A 16,602-nucleotide genomic window follows, 5' to 3' on the forward strand; every position below is an offset into this window, starting at 1 on the left:
GGGAACCGTTGGAAGTGATGAACCACTATCAGTGTTAGGTGCTAGTCTGGAGTTAGCCTTGGAACTGTTTAACCTTGAAAGCAGCGTCGGAATTGTCATTGGCATATAACGGCGGTTTCAGGACACACATGCGCAAATCTGAATTCTTTGTTTGTGTTGTGTGATGTCAGACAAGAGCTCATTTGGTCTATTTAAGGTGTTGTAAAAATGCATTTTTATGACAAGTTAAAGAGAAAGACAGGAAAGAAGCAGTCAGAGACAAAAGGACAATACATAGGATTGACATAACACTTTTGTGACACCATGACTGCAGTAAAAGCTCTAAACCCAAAGGCGGAGGTGGCCAGGGCGCAGGATGCCCTGGCTGTGAACATCAGCGCTGCCCGTGGACTTCAGGATGTGCTGAAAAGTAACCTGGGACCCAAAGGAACCTTGAAGATGCTTGTGTCAGGTTCTGGAGACATAAAGTTAACCAAAGACGGCAACGTCTTGTTGCAAGAGATGCAGATCAAGCATCCCACGGCGTCGCTCATCGCCAAAGTGGCCACGGCGCAGGACGACGTCACGGGTGACGGGACCACCTCTACCGTTCTCCTCATCGGCGAGCTCCTGAAACAGGCCGACGTGTTCGTGTCGGAGGGCCTCCATCCCAGGATCATCGCCGAGGGCTTCGAGGCCGCGAAGGAAAAGGCCCTCGCGGTCCTGGAGGAGCTGAAGGTGACCAAGGAAATGGACAGGGAGACCCTCATCACTGTGGCGCGCACCTCCCTGAGAACCAAGGTCCACGCAGAGCTGGCAGATCTCCTTACCGAGGCTGTCGTAGACGCCGTGCTGGCCATCACCAAACCCAACGAGCCCATCGACCTGTTTATGGTGGAGATCGTGGACATGAAGCACAAGACGGACAACGACACACAGCTGGTCAGGGGTCTGGTCTTGGACCACGGCGCCAGGCACCCGAACATGAAGAAGAGGGTGGAGGACGCCTACATACTGACCTGCAACGTCTCCCTGGAGTACGAGAAGACGGAGGTTAACTCCGGCTTCTTCTACAACAGCGCAGTGGAGAGGGAGAAGCTGGTGGCCGCCGAGAGGAGGTTCATCGACGACCGCGTGCAGAAGATCATCGCCCTGAAGAACGCCGTCTGTCCTGACGGGGACAAGGGCTTTGTCGTCATCAACCAGAAGGGCATCGACCCAAACTCCCTGGACACCCTCTCTAAGGCAGGCATCGTGGCTCTGCGCAGGGCCAAGAGGAGGAACATGGAACGTCTCACTCTGGCTTGTGGTGGCCTTCCTATGAACTCTTTGGATGACCTGTCGCCGGACTGCTTGGGACACGCCGGGCTGGTGTACGAGCAAACGCTGGGAGAGGAGAAGTACACATTCCTCGAGGATTGCAGGAACCCTCGCTCTGTGACGCTGCTGGTGAAGGGACCCGACACACACACCCTCACGCAGATCAAAGACGCCGTCCGGGACGGCCTGCGGGCGGTCAAGAACGCCATGGAAGACGGCAGTGTGGTGCCGGGGGCAGGTGCGTTCGAGGTGGCAGTGGCAGATGCTCTGGTGGCTCACAAGCCCAAGGTGAAGGGCAGGGCCCAGCTCGGTGTCCAAGCCTTCGCCGAAGCTCTCCTGGTCATCCCTAAGGTGCTGGCCCAGAACGCAGGCTACGACCCGCAGGAGACCCTGGTCAAGCTGCAGATCGAGCACAAAGAGTCGGGGCAGCTGGTGGGGGTCGACCTTGACACGGGCGAGCCCATGGTTTCGGGGGAGGCGGGCGTGTGGGACAACTACAACGTCAAGAGACAGCTCCTCCACTCGTGCACCGTAATCGCTACCAACATCTTGCTAGTGGATGAGATCATGAGAGCCGGATTGTCGTCTCTCAAAGGTTAAATTGTCAGGAACTCGAAAGAGTACTTTACAAAAAGTATCTCGGAACATGTGTTGCTGAGGGACTTGCCGAGCTGCCCAAGGAGGACCCCTATGGCCCTATCGCTTATCTTGCTCAACGGCTTGTCATCGTCAAAACATTGAGGCAAGAAAAGAAAGAACGAACAGGTCAAAGCCAGAGAGAGGAGGTGTAGGCAGGAGCTGCAGGAGGAGGAGATGAAGTTCAGAGGCAGCCACACAATCTTATCAGGTACTGGACAAAACCCAAAGCCATCGAACCGCCTGCTGATTCAATAGGCTCTATGCACAGCAGCCATATTGGAAAGAAATTGGGCTTCTTACTTCCTTCACAGGTGTTACCAATCATACTAATGAAGGCTTTGTTCCATTCTGGTCAGGGTGCTGATATCATGCATGTTGGCTCACTAGAAACACTCCATTTTGGTTCCCAAATGGCCCCTTATGGTGGGTGTTTAACTCTGAGAGGGTACAAATGAAACCAAATGGACCCTTACGGGTCCATTTGGTTCCATTTGTACCCTCTCAGAGTTATGGGGGTCCTTGAAAATAAGACAACCACTATGCCACACTAAATGGAACAGAGCCTTAATTATTAGTATCATTGGTAACACCTGTGAAGGAAGTAAGGAAGGGCCCCAATTCATTCCCAATATGGCTGCTGTGCATAGAGCCTATTCAAGTGTTCTTTCTTGACCTCTGGGCCAGAAAGTGAAGGCCTCAAACCAGAGGAGGAGGAGACAGACAGACTCTGACCTACATCCACATGGGAGCCACTCCGTTCCCTGTGATCTTTTTTTTTATTTCTGTATTTTATTCTGACAAAATCACAGAAACAGCACCAAATATCCAATAATATGAATAATAAAATAAAACATTTTGGGTGGGAACGAGCCATAGTGACCATCAATCAGTATGCGAGAGAAGTGGAATGGGTGAAAAGATCCAGCAGCAGCAGAACATCTACATCAGGGGTCTCCCCGGGACCCAAACTAGTGAAAATAGCCGATCTGCAAGCTCACAACACCTCGGCGACGTGTTGTGAGCTTGCAGATCGGCTATTTTCACTAGTTTGGGTCCCGGGAGACCCCTGACAACACGTTGCAATGCGACGTGTTGTGAGCTTGTAGATCGGCTATTTTCACTACTTAAAAGTATTTGTTGTCTAATTAATGGATTTTTTATTTTATTTTATTTTTTAAACCTTTGAATGTGTTTTTAACTTTAAAAAGTTGTGCATTTTTGGGGATTTTTTGATAATCTTTTGAAATACAAATAATTAAAAGCAAAATGTAGGAAATAAAAAAGCAATGGAGTGTTTACTCGCGACCCATAAAAATTGGTCTGCGACCCACATACAACAGTGATCTAGATTGCATTCAGGTCTTGTCGAGCAATGACAGAAATGGCTTTTCGGGAATATATCTTGTGAATTCCGTTTGCCGAAACGAAGCTGCTCCATCATTGAGCCATATTTTTAGATCTGCAATTTTTCTTAAGTGTTTTTTTTTTTAAGTGACAGATTTTTTCTATTTTTTTAAACATTTTAACTACACAAATCTGGTGAGGGGGTCCCTGGCACAAAATATTTTTAGATAGGGACAAATATATTTCAATTTTGGGGGTCCTTGACATGAAATTGTGTGAGAACCACTGGTTTAAACAACATCAGTCAGTACCAGTTATCAGACTATTTCTTTTTTTACAGTGTGGCTCTGCCTGACAGTGAGCCCGCCTAGGGAGCCAGAGGCCCTGGTTGCCCCAGGTCCGATTCCAGGCCAGGCCAGCATATGTGTCGATGAAATGAAATTTGTCCCTGAGCAAGACTCTTAACCCCTAATTGCTCACAGGTTCTCATTGGAAACAAGACCGCAAGGACTTTCATGAACGACCTGTTAAAAGGAATTATCCTTATCCTTACTCTAACCTTCTATAAGAGGGTAAATCTGTCTGGGCCACGATTAGAAACATGTTTCTTGTGCACACTGTCAGCAGGCCACAGAGGTACCTCCACCAAGCCCACCCCCACATAACATGTATACCCTATTGAAATATTTAACTTTTATACTCCCAACATCATATATAATGTTGGCAATGAAGTTGTGATGACAGTTCATGTCTTTGGGGTTATTGTTTTAATTGAATAATGTGCCTCAGGTGCATTTTGGTGGCATCCACTATACTGAAGATCAAGGGCTGCCTCTTCAAATATAGCAGAACTAAAAGCGCACAACGTGTCACACAATATGACGTGTTGTGAGCTTAAAACCAATTGGATGATGTCCCTCTGATAAAATGAAACAATTAGCATTTCATTAAAAAAATAAATTCATTTACAAAAGAAATGTAAAAAAAATAAAATAAAAGTAACAAGCATAATGTAGTCAGATAATATGCAAAAGGTTTATACAAATGTCACAGGATGTTGGCTGTTGCTGGTAGATTCCCATACTGAAGGAAACACGATTGCCAGTGTTTTCTGTTTTTTTATTCAGTGATTTACGTTTAAAAAGAAATGGCCTCATCATTGACCAAGCTTCAGTTTTAAGAATCTTTGATAAAGTAGCCCTGAACCTGTGAAGGTCAAAAACAGGGCCATGGCTTTCTTTTTAAAACTGTATCAGCTCTGGGTATATTCAATACTCAGATACTTCGGAATCCGTGTACGTAGCGTTCAGTTGATTTTCAAAATAAAATCCCAAAATCAAAAATCGGAAATTGTCCGTTCAGTTTATATCCGTTCTTAAGTCCCAAAATCGACAATAAGAAATTGGCTTCATCTCATGAATGGAAAACGGAAATTGACCCGTTTTTTAACTTTATTTTTTTGTTAAACACAATTTTTGCCAAGATATCAAGTATTACTTTATAAGCCCGTATCTTGCGTTCAGTCTATTATTCAATGTGAAATCCAGAATCAAAAATCGAAAATTGGCTTGATTTTCAATTCTAGCCTTTCATCTACATGAATGGAAAACGGAAAATTACCTGTTTTTTAATTATCGATCATTCATATGCATTATTATACAAAGTTACGGATAGGGAGGGGGCGGAGCCGAGTCTCCACCCCCTCGCTACGCGCCATCTTGGTGAGGTCGTAACGTCACGCTTTGATATCGCCGCAAAGCAATCTTCCAATCACTCTGCTGCTCCGTCCAGCTCCATTCATATTATCTCGGTGTTCAGACCCACGCTCACTGGTAAGTTGATGAAATTACTTTATTTATTTTTTGCAACACTGGCCAGGCAAGGCAGAGGGACGACAGCTGCAGCGTTATAAAGAGAAACAATAGTTTTATTTTATGTAAATCGGCTTTAGTGCTTATCTTAAGAAATATAGCCCATAGAGGAGAATAGTAGACCAGGGGTCTTCAATGTTTTCCAGGCCAAGGACCTCTTAAGAGATGAAGCAGGGACCCCCTCACTGCATATTGTATAAAATTGTGTTGCACGTTAAACATCTTCATATATTTCATAGACAGCTTCATAGACTTGTTTGACAGCACTAATGTGTTGGATTCATGTTAAGTTGTGCATTGTGAGCTTGTAGATCTGCTATTTTCTGCTAATGTTCCCCTCAGAATAGGGATGCTAGGGTTGAAGTGGTTAATGTAACGCAAAGATTTGGGCCCCTCTGTAGTAACACTGAGGATCCCCTAGGGATCCCGGACCCCCTCTTGAAGACCCCTGGTCATGGCCTGTTCCCCAACTGCAACTGCTTCTCAATAGTCTAAGACTATTGAGAATGTTTTTTGTAACCAGTGATGGTTACAAAAATACTCGTTTTCAGTTTGCTTTGTTTTGTTACATATACCTAGTCTAGCAGCCAGGATGATTATGCTCAACCTGTAATGTACATTTTTGTGAGTAGTGAGAACATTTAATCAAATATGAAGACAGAGAAGTTTGGTTCATGTGTGCACTACTGCAGTTCTTACTATTGACAGTAATGTGTTTAGTATGATAATTGTAAAGAAAATAAAGCTGTATTATGTTATTAGTGAGGTAGAGGCGCTTCATTGTGACCAGCACTCAACAATACACACCTGAAAGGCAGATATTTGTGAGGGGCTTGTATATGTGAGCTTACAGTAGGTTTGCATTATTATTTGATTTTCTGTACAATGATACTGTGTTTATTTTACATTATCGAACCTTTCTTTGTTTTCCAGTACGATCGAGGACTCAAACTCTGGCTGCCTGCCTCTCCAAGACCCCATCTACTGCTGAGAGGAAGGAGTTTGTGCTGGAGTTTTACTAAGACTGGTTGAGGCAGATATTCCCCTTGAGAAAGCTCCCACACTGGCTGCAAAGCAGGGAGGATCCCTTCCAGCTCTGTCCCACTTCCGCTCAGACTACCTGCTAGAGCTGTTACCTCAGTATGTGGAGGATATCAAGAGTGCGGTGGAGTGAAAGGCCATCTATGTTTTATTAGATGAGACAACAGATGCCTGTGGTCGCTGTGTCCTCGGAATTCTTCTGCAACCCGTTGGCGAGCCATCTCTGACATCAGATATTGTGTTCCTTGAGAGAGTCAACTTCAACACTGTGTCACAGGCAGTCATCTCTTGCCTCAACAGCTACAACATCAACCTCAGTGACGTGTGGGCTTTTGTCACAGACTCAGCAAGCTACATGAAGAAAGCCTTCAACATCATTCTTCATGGCCTGTTCCCCAACTCCAGACACATCACATGTCTGGCACATCTCCTCAACAGGAGACATCCAACCCTTCTGCTGCCACTATCCATGGTCAACTTGACAACCTCTACATGTTTGAATACGGCTGCAGTGCAGGGGCTGAAGACTGGCATCCTGGGACCAAAGAGCAGCTGGGGGAGCTGGATGAGAATGAGCATGATGCCTACTCTCAGCTCTTCCAGAAGACCATGGCTAACTGCTCTGCAAAGCTGCAGGCTGTGATGGAGAGACACCCCAGCATGGATCTCTTCAAAGCCCTCCCAGTGTTTTACCAAGCAATTGGCTGGTCTAAGAAAGAACATTCAGGACTATGTCCAGGTGGCCCCTGCCCTTACCCCTGTGTCAGCTGAGGAATGACATCGTTACGTCCACATGGACTAGAGTGATGCTGAGTATGTCAGTCCTGTGGAGTGGTGGGCTGCCAGGGAGGACAGAATGCCCACTCTTGCCCCACTAGCATCATTGTACCTCCATCACCCCGCTACCTCAGTGGATGTTGAGTCTTTTCTCACATTACACTATGCTGCTTACACAGTACCGACGGAGCCTGACTGAACACAACATTACAATGATGCTTATTGCCAAATTCAACTGTCGGCAGAATAACCCCCACTGACTGACTGAAAGCCAGAGGCTGGCTATCTGGCTGGCTGGCTGACTGACTGCCTGACTGAAAGCCACAGACTGACTGACTGACTGACTCAGAATGCCTGGCTGAAAGCCTCAGGCTGACTGACTGACTGACTGACTGACTGACTGACTGACTGACTGACTCACTCACGCTTTAATGGTTGTTAAATGTTGCCTTGTCTTGTATAGAATGTTAAAGTTGTTCTTTTCAAATGCATAGACTTGCAGAAAAAAACAATCATCTGTTTTTCAATGATTATTTAATGTTCCGGAAGTGCTTTGTATCCTCTCTTGAACAAGCACTATATCTGTTGTATGTATTTGTTCCAAATTTATTTATTGAACGAATTAATTAATGTATGTTTAACGATTATGTAAAATGTTCTTTTTTCCCCTCCTTTTAATTAAAAAAAAGAAAATCCAGCATCCATATTCTGGGGATAACATTAGCCAAAAATAGCAGATCTACAAGCTCACAACGTGTCACAATGCGGCGCGATGTGAGCTTGTAGATCGGCTATTTTTATGAGAGAGAATTCGTGTAAAGGAAAGTACAGTTGCAACTCAGGTCTATTTGTCTTAGAATAGAGAGTGTAAGTAGTTAAAGTAAACTGTTCCTTTCCAATGTACAGACTTGCATACATACAGAAAAAACAAACATCTGTGGTTTAATTATAAATTCTTTTTATTTAAATTGTTCTAAAAAAATATCAGTTCTCGCATTTGCACTATACTTATTTATGTATTTATTACATTATTTAGAGAATGAATTTATGTATGTTCATGTTGGACCCATTGGTAAATTATTGTTTTCTTAGATTAATGTTTAATCTACCTGTTCCCAATGCATTTCAGTGGCAAATTTACATTTTATTGCACATTTGTTATTTGAATTGAATATGTACTAAAGAATGTTCATGAAGGAGTGAATTAGTATTGAATAAAAAATGACAAAATCAAAGGTTTGACTAATGGATCTTACTTTGTGGTACTTTAAGATTTATTTAGCATGTTTAGGGTTGTTATTCTTGCTCCAAACACATTGATTATAGTACTGGATAACTGTCTAAAACCTTAAAAAGTCACCCCGCAGAATCCCACAGATTTTCGTCCTGAATCACCACTGAAAAACAGAAAAAAAACTGCAGATTCCGTTTGGGTTTACTGATCAGATCTTCAGGAGTCAGCAGGTGGCGTGTCCACAGCGAACAGTGGCTGAGAGAATGCGATAATGGTGTCATTTTTCAGTACAGTGTAATATATATATGTATAGTTATACATTGAGTACTGTTACGGCCCTATGTGGCCTCATATTGTGTTTTTAACCCTCTGAGTGTTTTCAGTGCCCTACTTGGTAATGGAGGGTGGAGTAGAGATTGGAGGAGTGGCGTGGTGTCTGGAGACACACCTGGGCCTCATTCCTCATCATCATCATAACCTTTATTTCAGCTCGGAGTACAGTTGAGGGGCAGGCCCTCATTTTCAATGTAGCCGAGAAACAGAACACAGTAATCAACAACAGGAATAGACATTCACATACAGCAACATAAGATGCATGAATCAGAATACAGAAATCACTCAAAAAAAACTAAAATACTCAAAGAACTAGAACAGATCTACCAAAATTAAATTAAATAAAGCAGTTACAATCCTGAACAAAATTGTTGGAAGTCATTTCCCTGAAATGACCTAAAGATGGAAGTGATTTGATTTTCAAGGGCCTCTGGAGCTCATTCCAGGCAGATGGAGCACTGACAGAAAATGCTGTCTTGCCTAACTCTGTCTGTGCAAAAAGAACCTTGAGTGTCAGGAGATCAGTTGAGCGGGTCTGGTATGTAATAGGGTTCTGATCCAACATAGAACAAATATAAGGGGGCAGCATTCCTGAGATGGCTTTAGAAATAAATACATACTGTACCAGTGCTTATCACGCCTCTCAGATAGAGAGGATAAGCCTGCGTTCCCATAGAGTGTACAATGATGGGTACCATAGCTGTCACCAGTGACCCATCTTAGGGCAGAATGGTACACAGTGTCGAGGCGCTTTAAAATTGATGGAGTAGCAGTTCTATAGATAATGTCTCCATACTAATTGTTTTCCTACTGGATGCAGGAAAGCAAGATTTATTTCTATAGAGACAAGGTTTTCAATGTGAAATTTAAAACACAATTTCTCATCTAGCCAGATGCCAAGGTAATTGTATTCCGTGGCCCTTTCTATTGTAGCACCACTTGAAGAGGTTATGACTATATTACTAAGGTTGGTGGTTTTAGCCCTAGTGAACAGCATGAATTTAGTTTTGCTTGCATTTAAAACCAGTCTAAGCTCAACCAGGGCAACCTGAAGAGCATTAAAAGCAAGCTGCAGCTTCCTCAATCAGCCCAGACAGCATAAAAGCCTGGGAGAAGCTCCTCATCAGCCTTTTTACCATCCGTCACCTCCATGTGCTGAACCCTTTCTGTTAGTTAGCTGGTGTTTGCTACTGTAAGTCTATAGGCTGTGTGCCATACCTTTTTCCTGCTTAGTGCGTAAGTAGGTAACTTTATTTACTTAGTGTTTAAAGTATAGACTATTCTTAGATAGGAAACGTAATCATATTCCAAACCTTTTTCCTGAGTATAATAGAGAAGGGAAGCTTGTAGGGATGTGCCGCCATTTATTTTGTTCCCCCTTTTGACCCTGTTTTGTTTAGTTAGGGAGCCTATACTGTAACTTTGTTTTGGTGGAGTTTAGGTTGTTTTCTTTTCAGGTAGGGTTGGGGTATTTTGGCTTTGGCCACCCTGAAGTTTGTTGCTTTCCCTGATCTGCTTAATTATCCATTGTAAACTTAAGGTTGATCCTAATATTAATGTACACTTTTTCGTTACCTGTGTATGTGTTACTCCTTAGCCTCTAGACACCTTATAAGGTCGTAACAAGTACACAGTAGCTAGGCACACATCTGTTTCTGGATCGCTGGAAGAGGAATCGGGTATAGGAAGGGTACAGGATATTCACACCAACTGGGTTTAAATGGTTGAGAATGCGATAATCATGATTTATGTGTCATGCCATGAGTATTACAGTATAATAGTACATGATGTATTCTAAATTATATAACGAACAAATAAAGGGTTGGAATTAAAGAGCTAAGATACAGTATTATGAACAGTATAAACTGGTAGAAATGTGTTAATATGTATTGTAGGCCTATACTGTTTGGACTAGTATGGATGGTGCCATAGTGAAATATAAATGCCAAGACATACAGTAGGCTAGGACGCCTGAAGGTACAATATTAATAATGTACACATTCTAGACAGCAATATCTATAGTGTTAATGTCTTTGTTTGTACAACATATACCCAGTGGTGGAAAAAGTACTCAAATGTTTTACTTAAGTAAAAGTATCAATACTGCAATGTAGAAATACTCTGTTACAAGTAAAGGTCCGCAATTCAAAAGTATAAAAGTATTGGCATCAAAATGTACTTAAAATACCAAAAGTAAAAGTACTGGAATGTCCCATTTCAAGTTTTCAAATGTATAAACATCTTTTGAAAATAGCAGATCTACAAGCTCACAATGCGTCACATCGGAAGCATTGTAAGCTTGTAGATCGGCTATTTTCAAATGGCCAAAATGTATATAGGGCTGAAGTGGTTAATGTATGTTCAGTAATAATAATCAAAATCTACAAAGTACTAGTAACTAAAGTTTTCAAATAATTGTAGTGGAGTAAAAGTACACTATTTACCTCTGAGATGTAGTGGAGTAGAAGTAAAAGTATTGGAAATTGGAAATACTCAAGTAAAGTACAAATACCTCAAAAGTGCACTTAATTACAGTACTTGAGTACATGTACTTAGTTACTTTCCATCAATTCAAGTCTCCATGGGGTGACTAATCCATAGAAAAGGTCATTTTGGGGGTGAAATATCCCAAACACACAAAGTGAATGTTACAGATTAACAGCTGTAGGTATATGTACACACTGTATACCTCCGACTGTACAATACATAACATTTACAGTACACCAGTTTAGTGTTCATACTGTTCTGTATATGTCACATTCATACCTACACTTACAGTTCATTCTATTTATATATTATACCAGGGGTCTTCAAGGTGTTTCAGACGAAGGACCCCATAGCTGAGAGATGATCAGAGATCCCCACTACATATTGTATACAATTGTGTGGCAGATTCAAACTTTTCATAGATTTCATAGTTAGCTTCATAGGTTTGACAGCACTATATTGGATCCATGTTCATTTGTATTTTCAGACATTTAATCACTTAAACCATAAACTTGACCTTTCACTTGGTCTGCCCCCCCCCCCCCATCTACACCAAACCTCATTGCCTATAAATAGCAGATCTACAAGCTTGTAGATCGGCTATTTTCCCTAAAGTTCCCTCCAGAATACACAAAGATTAGGCGGCCCCCTGTAACTCTGAGGATCCCTAGGGGTCCCTGACCCCCTGTTGAAGAGCCCTGTATTATACATACACTAATTGTTCTCAACGTGGGGTTCAGGGACCCCCCAGGGGTCCTTAATATATACGTAGCATCAACATCTGTTTTAAGCACCTCCCTGTACATTGGCTATTTGAAATATAACCAAACTCCATGCTCCTCGTCTGAGTCGTCTCAATGTGATGTGTTGTGAGCTTGTAGATCGGCTATTTTCAGAAGAATTTGAATGTTTTTGAAACATTTTACAACACAAACATAGTATGGGGGTCCCTGGGACAAAATATTTTCAGATGGGGCTAATACATATTAATTTGGGGGTCCTTGACATGGAAAAGTATGAGAACCATTGCATTGATTATAGTGATAACACATGATTCTCTTGTTCTCAGCCACTTTCTCAGTAAGAAGAATCTCCTGCAGTTTCTTCCTCCTTGGACATGACACACTGTAACTCAGCTGTAGATGCGAAACTGCATTTTGTTGTCTCAGTAGTGCTTGTACTCTGTGCAGTGACAATAAAGTTGAAACTAAATCTAATCTAAACATCACTCATAAAAACAACTGCTTAATTTAAGCCAAGTAGGACATTTATCAATAGTAGGCTACAGATTACAGAATATGCAAGGCAAATAATGGCATTCAATAAAACATTTTATTCACAATTTAAGTGCAAGCTCTTGAAGTCATCTCTTTTAAGAGCTTGAATCCTCTTCACGAGGCTACTACTGCACAAAGATTAGTACATTTTTCGTTTTGGTGAAGCACATTAAAATAGTAGATATGTAGAGATATACAGTATGTATGTATAGAGAGTTCACAATATAGTAGTATAATATAGCATATAGTAAAGTATAATATTAGTTTAGATTAATATAGCTGTTTTTCCCCCTTTTGTAAAGGCTAGTGTGACTAATCATGCCATGACAGATCCTACACTATCTGCAATGTTGAATCCTCTGCCAACCAGTACAGTACACAGTCTCCAGGAAAATCTGATGGACGCTGGTGGTGACGCTGATCAAACTGCTGGGCTTTTGAGCAGTAGGCACGGCTCTGTTGGTGGCCAGCGTCATGCTGCCTTGCCTGGAGTGACTCTTCTTGTAGCGAAGGTCCTGCTGCTACACGCTGTGTTGGGAGCTGCCTGGAGTGCAGATGGTCTTAATTAGACTCCTTGGAGGTGTTTCAGGTTATTACTTGCAGATGGGTCAAAAACACCTGAGAATAAAATAAACAGGGAATATTACTGTGATAGTACAGACCGGTAGGATATCATTTAACTTTTAGATCATTTTCTTCTGCTTAAATAAGAGAACACTGCATGCTTCAATCAAATAATACATAAAGCATTGTCATTATCTAGTTAAAATGCTGTGGTTTCACTGACCCTGGTTCTAATGAATTAGAACAATATGCTCAATTTAAAATACACAACTCACGTTACCACGCTTTGACTCAGTCGCTGAAGTGGGCCACAAGCACCTAGAGTAAGGTTCTACTGTGTCTTTCCTCTGGACTCTTGCAGCGCAGCACCTACACGGGACCAGACCTCACACAGTCCAGACTTGCAGTCACAGTGTGCGTCAAGCACCGCCCCAGTGTGCTGTGCTCTGGGGCCATGATCCAGGGAGAGGTTGGCTTCTCCCTCGGTTGCTGAGTGCAGCACCTGAGAATAGAGTAAACAGTGATATTACTGTGATAGAACAGACCGCTAGGGTATTATTGTCTTCAGCTTACATAGGACAACACTGCATGCGTGCAACAAAAAAATCAAATAATATCTAAAGCAGAGGTCTTCAACAGGGGGTCCGGGACCCCTAGGGGGTCCTCAGAGTTACTACAGGGGGTCCGCCAAATCTTTGTGTGATTTTTACATAAACCACTTCAACCAAGTATCCCTATTCTGAGAGGAACTTTAGCCAAAGGCGTTGTGCGTTTGTAGATCTGCTATCTTCGGCAAAGTGGTTTAGTATAGCGGGGGAAAAGAGCAGGCTAAGTACAGAGTGAAAGGTCAGGTATAAGTGTTGTTTAAGTGCATGATTAAATGTTTGGAAATACACATTAACATGAATCCAACATGATAGTGCTGTGGAACAAGTCTATGAAGCTGCCTATGAAATCTATGAAAAAAGAAATATTCTATACAATATAATGGGGGTCCCTGCTTTATCTCGCTCTCAGCCAAGGGGTCCTTGGCCTGAAAACGTTGAAGACCCCTGATCGTAATTGTAATTATATCTAGTTAGAATGCTGTGGTGTTACCGACCCTGGTTGTGGTACATTTTGACCCAGTCTTGTAAGACCCTGCTTGTAAGACCAGCCACTGACTGTATGAAAAGTGCTGGGTAACCAGGCTAGTACTTTTTACTTGTGTTTTTCCCCCTATGAAACTCTCAAAGAACAAAGCTTGACTATCTGCATGCCAGCCACAATGGACAGACTCGACTTTCATGAATTATTTTGGGTCATTAATAAGGCCCATATTTGGGCTTTGTTTACGTCTGACTTCTTTTGGGCACACAGTAGCTTAGTCCAGCGTTAGAGTTCTCTCTAAGTTAGAGAGAACTCACTAACGCCAGGGCTAAAAAAGCTTAGCCTTGGATCAAGACTATATATTAGTTGTATTTGATCAAGTCTGACTCAGATAAAATAAATCTACGATAGTCTTGATCCAAGGCTAACAGTAGCCACGCTAACACACAGACTTGCACAGCACTTCTACAGTTCACCAACATTACCTGTCAAACGATAAAACAAAATAATAAAAACAAACTTACTTACCCTTGCACAAATAAGATTGAGCCTCAAGGCTGTTGTAGGCCATCAACTGGTCCATAGTGTAGTAGGCACTGCGTGTAAACACTAAATAATAATCATACAATATCCGGATAATGTATGGCCCGGCGGATAAAGATCCTTATTGACACTAAACTCACTCGTAACAAGCTTATACGGATCGATACCGATAAATGTAATCTTCTCCTCGTATTGTTTCCTCTTAATCTGCGTAAAATGTTCTAGCAGTGACTAGCTAAAGTAGCTGCTATGTGTTTGTTTACAGTGTTACACTTAGCTGGAGCTAACCATAGGAGCTAACACGGTGCTGCTGGACCGAACCGGACCTCACCAAGATGGCGCGTAGGGAGGGGGTGGAGTCTCGGCTCCGCCCCCTCCCTATCCGTAACTTTGTATAATAATGCATATGAATGATCGATAATTAAAAAACAGGTAATTTTCCGTTTTCCATTCATGTAGATGAAAGGCTAAAATTGAAAATCAAGCCAATTTTCGATTTTTGATTTTTGATTTCACATTGAATAATAGACTGAACGCAAGATACGGGCTTGTAAAGTAATACTTGATATCTTGGCAAAAATTGTGTTTAACAAAAAAATTAAATTAAAAAACGGGTCAATTTCCGTTTTCCATTCATGAGATGAAGCCAATTTCTTATTTTCGATTTTGGGACTTAAGAACGGATATAAACTGAACGGACAATTTCCGATTTTCGATTTTGGGATTTGAGAACGGATATCAATTGAACGCTACGTACACGGATTCTTCGGCACCCCCTTGTGGATTATCATGGGTTTGATGATACACTGTATAAAATGATTTAATGTTTTTCTTGTTTTGTCAAGATATTTTATCTGTCATTGTGTCTAGTTCTTTGCAATAAGGACCAAAAAAACATGTTATTTTCATCTTTTTATTCCTACAATATCTCAAAAATTCTCTAAAAGAGACAACCATATTTCATTCAATTAGCATAATAATTATTCATGATTGTTTTCCATTAAATGCTAGAAAAAGTTGTGCAACTGCATTCACATTTCACTGTACATATTTTTTATTTGTTATTACTAATCATTTATATGATGTTTTTGCATGTTATTGTATATTATTGTTTGTCTTTGTTTTGATGAATTGAATACACAGGACCCCAATGGAAACAAGCCATAATGCTTTCTTGGGTTTTAATCCTTTTAGCATCCTTTTGCATGGAACTGTACTTTTTGCAAACTGTTAATAAAGTATTCAATCAAACGGAAAAAATGGCATATTAATCTACAACATAGAATGTAATATTGTTTGGATGAAGGCCTAGTATTAGATGACATTTGTAATCATGTAATCACAATATGTAAAATAAATGATCATATAAAAACTGGTCTTCTTGTAGAAAACAAGTTGCATTTTAAGGATAATGACACCAACAAGAAACAACAGTATCTATTCTAATGTTCAAACACTATTAAACAGCTATGCAATGAGCATGTTGTAAGGAAAAGGGAATACGCTAATCACAGCATTAACCCATTAAGACCTGAGTGCCAAGGACCCCCAAAATGATTATGTATTTTGGCCACGGACCCCCCCATCTGAAAATGTTTTGTGCCAGGGTCCCCCAGAAGAGAAGATTTGTGTTAAAACATTCAAAATTATTCAAAAACACTTTCACGATTTAAAAAAAATGTAAAACGCGCTGTGAGCTTGTACATCTGCTATTTTTCAGAACCACTGTTCTAAATCCTAAGAGTTTTCTGGCAAAGGTATTTTGCTATGTATATATATATATATTCAGATGCAGCGTGTTGTGAGCTTGTAGATCTGCTATTTTCAAAAAGCCGAAGTATAGGGATGAAGTGGTTTTGTCATAATAATCCAAATCTACAAAGCAACTAGTAACTTAAAGGAGTAGTTCACCCCAAAAAATACTTAGTTTCTATTAATTACACACTGCATGAAGCCTTGAATTCATGGAGATGTTTTGTCGCATTCCTAAGCCAATAATTTGATGAGCGGTGGATTCTCCAGTAGGAGACTCAAATGCAGGTCATTTGAGCCTCCTACTGGCTCCTGGCTGGAGACTCTGCCGGTCATCAATTTTTTGTCTCTG

The 16,602-nt window shown here is 41.5% G+C and overlaps 1 protein-coding gene and 1 long non-coding RNA gene across 2 annotated transcripts; one reads left to right on the plus strand and one right to left on the minus strand.

Moving 5' to 3' along the window:
- Positions 1-303: 303 nt before the first annotated feature.
- On the plus strand, positions 304-1,968 carry LOC311034310 (T-complex protein 1 subunit zeta-like; the record flags this gene model as incomplete). The annotated part of the gene is made up of 1 exon (XM_084042178.1): positions 304-1,968. The coding sequence occupies one exon, from the start codon at positions 304-306 to the stop codon at positions 1,897-1,899; it is 1,596 nt and encodes a 531-aa protein (XP_083898304.1). The 3' UTR covers positions 1,900-1,968.
- Positions 1,969-12,812: 10,844 nt separating this feature from the next.
- Positions 12,813-14,770, minus strand: LOC311034320. Its single transcript, XR_014599589.1, has 3 exons — positions 14,484-14,770; positions 13,142-13,368; positions 12,813-12,920 (listed from the first exon to the last, which is right to left on the minus strand). It is a non-coding gene; the product is annotated as an uncharacterized lncRNA (long non-coding RNA).
- Between the last annotated feature and the right edge of the window lie 1,832 nt (positions 14,771-16,602).

The sequence above is a fragment of the Gymnoscopelus microlampas genome (assembly GCF_963454915.1).
Source record: "Gymnoscopelus microlampas genome assembly, chromosome: 19".
NCBI classification, from domain to species: Eukaryota; Metazoa; Chordata; class Actinopteri; order Myctophiformes; family Myctophidae; genus Gymnoscopelus; species Gymnoscopelus microlampas.